Below are 9156 nucleotides of genomic sequence, written 5' to 3' on the forward strand. Positions count from 1 at the left end.
TGTATTTCTTTGAGGAAGTTACTTATGTCCTTCTTAAAGTCCACTATCATTAACATGAGAAGTTATTTTAAATCTGAATCTTGCTTTTCTGGTGTCATGAGGTACTCAGGACTTGCTATGGTGGGAGAACTAGGTTCTGATGGTGCCAAGTAACCTTGTTTTCTGTTGCTTATATTCTTGCACTTGCCTTTTGCCATCTGGTTATCTCTAGTGCTACCTGCACTCACTATCTCTGACTGGAGCCTGTTTCTCCTGTTTTCTTGGTTGTGTCAGAACTCCTCAGAGTCCAGCTGTCTCTGTGATCCTGTGATCCTGAGATCCTGGGTGTAAGAGCTCCTGGGAGTCAATCCTGGTGTGACCAAGCTCCTGAAATCCTGTGAACCTATGATCCTATGCTCCTGTATGTGTTAGAGCTCCTGGGAGTCCAATCTCCTCTGGGGGTTCTGGGATTGGGTGCAAAGCTGGTGCCCTAGGTCTGCTCATGGCACCAGTGCAGATCTTAATGACCTGGTGCCACTTGCCAGGAGGGAGTTCCTGAGTTTCCGTGAGTCCCAGTTACTCCTTGTTTTGGGGAGAGGATGTTGCAGCCTCCTCACCTGAGATCCTGGGCTTGTTAGAGCTCCTGGGAGTCCAGCCTCCTCTGGGATTGGATGCAGAGCTGGCGCCCTAGGTCTGGTCAAGGCACCAACTCTGACTGGAAGGACCCTAAATCCTATCTTAAAAGTCCACAAAGATTTCGGGATCTGCCCTAAGGAAATTAATCAGCAAAGCAAAGATTAGTCAACCTATCATAAAATTATGTTAATTAGATTGCATGGAACCAAAGACCAAAGAATAGGGCCAGAAACTTTGAAAGTACTGTTTTAAAGACATAAGTTCAAGGTTAAGGTACAGGCAATTATTCTCAAAATAGGACTCCAAATAATCAATGATAGTGAGAAAAATGAACAGATTGGATTGCATCAAATATAAAGTATTTTGTACAGCAAAGTAGTGAAAGAGAGAATAGAAAATGAGAGAAAATCTTTCCTAGCTTTTCATCCAATGAGGAATTAATAACCAAAATATGTAAAGAACTAAAAAAGAATACAAAAGTAAATAACCCAGTAGATATATGAATAAACAAGTAGAACATTTTTCTTTTTTGCTATGTTATTAGCATATGCTAATTATACAAAGTAGCATATAACTACATGTAGTTAGTTATCTGCCAGTGGGCATTCAATCTTGAAAAATACAGGTGAGTAACCTTTTTCTGAATTAAGATATATAAACTTGCCTCAGGGTTGATGGTAGTTATTGTAAAAGGATAAAACCTTTAAATATTTTTATTTGAGCCCCAAAATAATAAAGTTTTAAGTTCTACAAAGCCTGATAATAATCCTAGTTACTTTTTAAGTTCTTGTTTTTCATACAACTAAAATTGCCATCATGTCAGCCATGGGGGAACACGCCTTTAATCCCAGCACTTAAAGGCAGAGGCAGGTAGATCTTGAGTTCAAGGCCAGCCTGGTCTACAGAGTGAGTTCCAGGATAGCAAGGACTACACAAGAAAACCCTTTGTGTCAAAAAAACAAAACAAGTAAATAAAATTACCATCACTTTTTGACCTCATAGCTAAAATTAAAGATCAAGTATAAAATTGGCCAAATAGAGTAACTCTGAATGTTGAAATTAAATAATATTTATTGAGGGTTTAATTTCAGAAAAAATTAAAAGGCATTTACTATTAAAGCATTTACTAATAAGCATTAAAAAGAAAATGGGATTGTGTAGTATAATAAACATACATATATAAATAATATGTATTTTATATATGTACATATATATGCTACATATTATAGATACATATATAATATGAAATAATATATGTATTGTATATATATCATCTATGATCTATTATATGTATTATATATTTTAGCTTACTTGAAAAAAATGAAAGTTTTATATATATACTTAAAATTTGCCTTTTAAAATGTTAATGGAACTATATAGAATAATGAAAAAATTGCATGTCTGTGTTTCTAGGGCTGACCACTCTGTATTGAACAACCAATAAGGGGGCTCACCCCTGGAAGGGGTGGATTATCCCTCTCCTAGTAGTCAGTAGCTGCCTGTGGTTCTTGATAGATGTTTTGAATTTTAATAAAAGAATCTTGGAATTTAAATTGGAAAACCCGAGTTCTTTTCCAGGCTAATATTAACTACAATTGAGGTTCTAGTCCAGGTTGATTGGCCTGTCCCGTGTGTCATCATCCTTCTATATCTGTTTTCTCATTAATATATTTAACAAGTTTTGCCAACTGATAGTTTAGGTTTCTTTTAGACCTAAAATTGTATTAATCCAAGTTATCACAGCAGATTAACTCACAACACATACTGATTTTTATATATTGTTACAGTATTAAAAAATTATTCATGTAGATTATCATAATGTAAAACATTCATTGCCCACCAATGTATGATAAGTAGCTGCTTTAAACAGGACTTCACACATGAGTGACGCGAATTGTTTTTACAGGTACATTCCTCTCATTGAAAGGAGCTGTGTTAACATTCTCCTGCATGGACAGAACTGGCAGTTTAATGCAGCCTCCATACGAAGTATGGAGGGATCCAAACAATACAGATGAAAATGAAAAAACCTGGAAAAGGAAATTGGTCATGAACTACTCATCTTCATCCCAAGAAATGGGAGACCATCAGTATACGATAATCTGCTCAGAAAAACAAGCCAAAGTCTTCTCACTGCCTTCCCAGACCTGCCTTTATGTTCACAACATCACAGAGACGTCATTCATATTGCAAGCAAATGTGGTGGTCATGTGCAACAGTGCCTGCCTGGCCTGCTTTTGTGCGAATGGGCATATCATGATAATGAGGTACTTGGTATATTTATTGCTAACTGATAATCACAACAATGCTAGCAAGGTCGAATGGTGAGAAGTATCTTCATCCTGTTGTAACCTGATATGGTGTCTCACTACATTCACAACCAGTGAACGTTCTGATGTTACATTGTTCAACAACATGAAGAGAGTTTTGTGGTCTGGATGTGGAGAGGGCTGGCTTTGGTTTAGTTTACTATAAAAAATACTTGACATATTTATTAATATATATTAATATGAATATTAGTATATCACATATATTATTGACATCGAGGATCCAAGGAAAGAATTATTCTTAATCATTCATACATTAATTTAACAAGCAATTATTGGGACTATGTTAAGCACTGGATATAGAAGCTATACGGAATGGAAATCATATGCTACTTTCACTATTACATAAGAACTTTACACACAGACTGTCACTTGATTCTCATAGCTTTTCACAGACATTTACAAGTATTATTTTCATCTCCAAATTGACATGGTAGAAATTACAGTAAAATAATGTATCTACAGGCATAAACCACAGGAAAGGTGAAGTCAGCACTCAACAGTACACTGACAGCCATCAGACCTTTAAAATAAGGAGTAAACTAAGATAGTTCGTTCTACTCAGTGAGATTATATAAGACTGTGAAACATAAAAATATTATCTAATGACTTTATGAATTTAGCAATGCCATGGTAGACATTGAATGAAAAAGCTACAAGAAAATAAAATCTGTTCAATATCCTGTAGAAGTAACTATCATGCTTGTCAATATCTCGCCTTGTTCCAAAATCATTTTACAGTAAAATATTATGCTAGGCATGAAAAGGAGTTAACAATTAGTAACATACAATAATAAATTATTAGAAAACAAAAATGAAAATGCAAGTAGAGGAAGTGCAAGTTTCTTTTGACAAAATGAGTCTCCAAAGTTTCAAAGCATTGACTCAGTCTTCCCTTGGAGAGGAAGATTGGCACAAATGGGTAAGGACCTTGAGTGAGGAGCTAGGTATAAAGTTTATAAGAAATGGGGTTTTAAGTAGGTAGTTAGCCCTCTTGGGTGTGCACTAGGACATACTCAAGGAGACAGGGCTTGGGATTGGCCCTTGATCTGCAATGCAAGGCAAGGAGGGAGCAGGCATGGAGGGAAGGGAGACCTGCTGTGTGCAGAGCTGATTTGTTATACAAGGCTGATGAGGTCACTGAGTCTCAGGATTTGGGGAATTTGTATTACAGTAATGCTATAGCATGTAAGAGAGTGGAGAATTTGAAAAGAATGTGAATAAGGAGTTTGAGAGTGGATTAAAAACAAGTTTGACACTTGGAGGCACTCCTAAGCCATCAAGAAAAGTTTTAACAATTTAAGTTCTGCTTTCTTAGAAAAACATGGGCTTGAGTGTCATCTAGGAAAACTGTTAACAGCAAACAGCAAAGATCATCAACAGATCCTATAAAAAGAAATGAGCAGCAGACTGTGCTGAGGTTAGATAAGGGCCAGTCTCTGCATTTATGCACCAGAGGAAAGAGAGCCCAAAGGAGGAGGTTGAGATGTCATCAGAGAGGTAAGACAGGGACCAGGACAGCAACCTGCTGTTATAAAGACAGGAAAGCATCACAACAAAAGAGGTGGTCAAGAGGTAGCAAATACCACAGAGGTCAAAGCACTGGGGTACCAGGAACAAAACTATAAAGTGGTCATACTGGAGCATGCCTAGAACCCCAGCTGTGAAGGTAGAAGGTTCCAAAGTTCCAGATAATACTCTGCTACACAGTAAGTTGGAGGGCAGCCTGGGCTGCATGAAACCCTTTAAGAAAGCAAGTGTTAGCATAAAGAAGGCAAAGCTAACTTTCAGGAGGGCAAGAGAGGAAAAAGTAGTGCAGATATGAGGTTGGCAAATGATAAAACAAATCATCCCTTGTCTGATTTGTACAGCCTGCAAGCCAAGAATTAAATGATTGAAAAAGTCAGATAATATGTTTGGTGGGAATTGGATGGATTCTGAAATAATAATCAGAAAATACAGGTGTTTATAGCACAGCCATATCCACCATTTGTTGACCATGGCTGCTTTTACATTACAAAGCAGAACTGAATACTTGCAAAGGAGATGCTACAGGCCCCAGAGCCTAAAACATTTACCCTCTGATGCTTTATCCTGCTACAAGTTATTCTTTCAGAAAAATTTGTGATAAATAGAAAGAGAAGTAGGAAAGGACATGAAGAGTAAAGCCAGACTTTCAGAGGGCTTTATTTCATTATTTCTAATTGAGAAGACATGAGCAGATCTAAATGGAGTTAGTGAAGGAGAAACTTTGGGGGAAAAGCAATCATAGCATGCTTATTCTCAAATATTTCTAATTCTTTCTCCATTTGATTATCCCTTTCTCAAACTGTTTTGAAAGACTTCCAATGAAGATCAATCCATCTTGTCTGTAAAGTAGACATGCTTCGATTATGGGGACATTAATTTAAGAGGGCCTCTGTGTGACACACTAGCCACCTCTCAGCTCGTTTGTCATTAAAATCTTATGTTAAACCTTTATTATAGTTTTCATATCCCAGATAATTTTCTAAATTTTTATTTTTAATTACATGTAGATGTGGGTTATAAACATGTGTTCAGGTGCTCTTGGAGATCAGAAGTATGTGTCAGATTCCCTGGAGCTGAAGTTACAGGCAGTTGTCATCTGTCTGGTGTGGGTACTAGGATTCAAACCTGGATCATCTGGAAGAGCAACAAGCTCTTCTCACCTCTGATCTATCTCTCCAGCCCCATATTTAGGATAATTTAGGATAGTCTTTGAAATCCAGCGCGCAGTTTGTGCTTTCAGCATACCACCGTTCTGACCATCCAAGGATCAGCTGCTCAATAGTCATTCAACTAGTTGATGGCTACAGTACCAGGCAGCATGACGCCAGAACCACAATGCATACTTATGCCAATAATGTAGATTTCAGTCCCCATATCATATAGTAAATTTTGAGATGCAAAGAATATAGTTATAAAATATTTTTAAAAGAAAAGTGGCTTTTTTTCCCGGTTTCCGCGGCCACCGCAGCCATGAGCAGCAAAGTCTCACGCGATACCCTGTACGAGGCGGTGCGGGAAGTCCTGCACGGGAACCAGCGCAAGCGCCGCAAGTTTCTGGAGACGGTGGAGCTGCAGATCAGCCTGAAGAACTACAACCCTCAGAAGTTCAAACGTTTCTCGGGCACTGTCAGGCTTAAGTCCACCCCTCGACCCAAGTTCTCGGTATGCGTCTTGGGGGCCCAGCAGCACTGTGACGAAGCCAAGGCCGTGGATATCCCCCACATGGACATCGAGGTGCTGAAGAAACTCAACAAGAACAAGAAGTTGGCCAAGAAGTACGATGCCTTTCTGGCCTCCGAGTCTCTGATCAAGCAGATCCCAGGTATCCTGGGCCCAGGCCTGAACAAGGCCGGCAAGTTCCCCTCCCTGCTGACACACAATGAAAACATGGTGGCCAAGGTGGACGAGGTGAAGTGTACAATCAAGTTCCAGATGAAGAAGCTGCTGTGTCTGGCTGTGGCCGTTGGCCACGTGAAGATGACCGATGACGAGCTGGTCTACAACATCCACCTGGCTGTCAATTTCTTGATGTCTTTGCTCAAGAAAAACTGGCAAAACGTCCGGGCTTTGTATATCAAGAGCACCATGGGCAAGCCCCAGCGTCTGTATTAGGACGCTCCAATAAACCTCAGAGCTGCCAAAAAAAAAAAAAGAAGAAAAAAAGAAAAGTGGTGCTTTGGATACTATCTCTGTATTGCAGGATGAATTAAAATTAGTGAACATGAAGAATTAGAGTAGTTTTTTTTTTTAAGAATTATTTATTTATTTTATGTATGAGTACACTGTTGCTGTCTTTAGATAGACCAGAAGAGGGCATCAGATCCCATTACAGATGGTTGTGAGCCACCATGTGGTTGCTGGGAATTGAACTCAGGACCTGTGGAAGAGCAGTCAGTGCTCTTAACCGCTGAGCCATCTCTCCAGCCCAATTAGAGTAGTTTTTAAGTATAAAGATAAACCAAGGCAGTTTCCTCTGCCCTCCAAGTTCAAGAAACGATGAACAAACCGTGGAATTGTTTTTCATAGTGGTTTGTAAAATTGGCTCTAACTACAGTATCCGAAGTACATTCCTAGCACAATCTTATTAACATTATGGCTGCAGGGTTAGGAGAAAAAGGTAGTAGAGATGTAGTCTTTCTCCTGCATAAACGCTAATTTATTACTTATACTCATTCCCTTAAGCCAGGGCCATGTTTTCTTCCTAGTCATGTTAAATTCAGACAGGCTAAGAGACAGGAAGATCATATTTCTGTTGCGCAAAATATTAAAAAGAACGGCAAGTTCCCACACTACGCCCAGCACCTGCTGGCCGCGTGGCTCCAGCCGGGTGTACTCACCTTGGCAGACCCTCTGGACCAGAGCTCCCGAGTTCCCTTGGCAGGTCGCTGCCACCCAGCCTCACACAAAGACCTCCCAGCCCGCGGTCAGCCACCACAACACACAGCAACCAAGTAGAAACAAAACTCTAGAAGCTTATAATTAACCAGTCAGATTTATATAACAATAAATTCTCAATTCACAAGATTCCCACACAATAATTTCGGGGCCAATTGATAATGATACAAGCTGTCCACCTAGATTAAACAAGTTACCCCAATTATTTTATCCTTCTATGAAATTCTATCTACCCATGGCTATTTAAAGCCATGCTGAATCTGAATCATCCTGTTCTTCGGCCTCCATCTTGCTTCATCTTTTTTCTTTCCTGTGTTGCTCTCTGTCTGCAACTCTTAGCTCCCCCTCCCTTTTCCATATCCAATCACAGGCCTCCTGCTGCACTAGTATTTTAATGTAACTAGACAGAGAAAATCCTGTCACACATTCCCTGTGAAGAAGGACTAATGGGGAACAAAGCACAATGTAGCCAGGCACACTAGACTGACCCCACACATTTCTCTTTTGGTGCATAAGCCCAAAGACTAAAGAGCTGTCTTAAAGAGAGACTATGGGCCTCTACATTAATCTTTAAGGGTATGTGCTAAGCATATATGTGGGCAAAATAGAATTGTTCTCATGTTTGTACATGTACATGTGATTACATATGGAAGTCTATTTATTACTTATCTTTGAAGGTGCTATAAAAACCCATAAAACAATGACTTAAAAGTTTTTTATTAAAGAAAACGGTTATATCAACAAAAATATGAAATACAGATTTACTGTTTTTTTCTATTCAGCTTGCCTAGTCTTCGCCCAATGTTGGATGTTAATTATTTGCCTCTGACAGACATGAGAATAGCACGGACATTTTGTTTTACTAATGAAGGACAGGCATTATACCTCGTCTCTCCTACTGAGATTCAACGGATAACATATAGCCAAGAAATGTGTGATAATATTCAGGTAGGTAAAGTTCCTTTATAGAAATAAATAGACATGATTGTTAGGAAAGAAAGAGAATAGAGACGTCTTTAAGCTAAAGTATCATTGAGCCAGAAAATAAATATACCTTTCTAGAAGATGTTTTGAATATATATTCTTCAATGTAATCCTACAAGTTTCTAGTATGGCTGTAGGTACACATGGAAGTAATAGGAGGAACTGATTATAATGGTCATTTATAGTGTTAGGGGAATTGAAAAGTATTTTATTCTAGGGAGTTTTGTTTTAATCATACTGGCATAAGTTTCTTATATAAAGAGATAGGTTTTATACTGACATTTTTTGCAAGTATATTATATACTTTGATGATATGCCCTCTTGGATATATTTACTTTCTCCCCTCCCTCTCTTCCTATTATTTGGTTTCTCCAGAGAGTCTAGGTTTTATTTCTTTTATTTTTTTTTAGGTTTTATTTTATGTTTTATATACACTGTGTGTGTGTGTGTCTGTGTGTGTATGCACACGTGTGTGCACGTGCAGGCATGTGGGCATGTGTGTGTGTGAATATTTTTATGTATTTACATAAAATCTAGAACCCACAAATAAGAGAGAACATGTAATATCTGTTGTTCTGAATTTGATTTTTTTAACATAATCTCCAGTTTCACCCATTTTTCTGAAAACAACAGAATTCCATTCTTTTTTAATTTTTAATTGTATGTGTATGGGTTTTGTTGCCTACATGTATATCTGTGTATGTATGTTCCTGGTACCCACAGAGGCCAGAAGGCAGTCAGACCATCTAGAGATACTTTAGATAGATAGATAGATAGATAGATAGATAGATAGATAGATAGATAG

General features: G+C 38.4%; 1 protein-coding gene and 1 pseudogene across 1 annotated transcript in view; both read left to right on the forward strand.

Moving 5' to 3' along the window:
• Positions 1-2526: 2526 nt before the first annotated feature.
• The window catches only part of Stxbp5l (syntaxin binding protein 5 like), a 24445-nt gene continuing 17815 nt past the window's right edge, over positions 2527-9156 (forward strand). The window contains exons 1-2 of the mRNA XM_028752268.1: positions 2527-2882; positions 8150-8315. Of these exons, the coding sequence (XP_028608101.1) occupies positions 2566-2882; positions 8150-8315 (483 nt within the window). The 5' untranslated portion in view covers positions 2527-2565. The remainder of the gene's footprint in view (positions 2883-8149; positions 8316-9156) is intronic.
• On the forward strand, positions 5930-6621 carry LOC114608312 (annotated as a pseudogene).

The sequence above is a fragment of the Grammomys surdaster genome, unplaced genomic scaffold (genome assembly GCF_004785775.1).
Source record: "Grammomys surdaster isolate TR1022 unplaced genomic scaffold, NIH_TR_1.0 125889, whole genome shotgun sequence".
Classification (NCBI taxonomy): Eukaryota; Metazoa; Chordata; class Mammalia; order Rodentia; family Muridae; genus Grammomys; species Grammomys surdaster.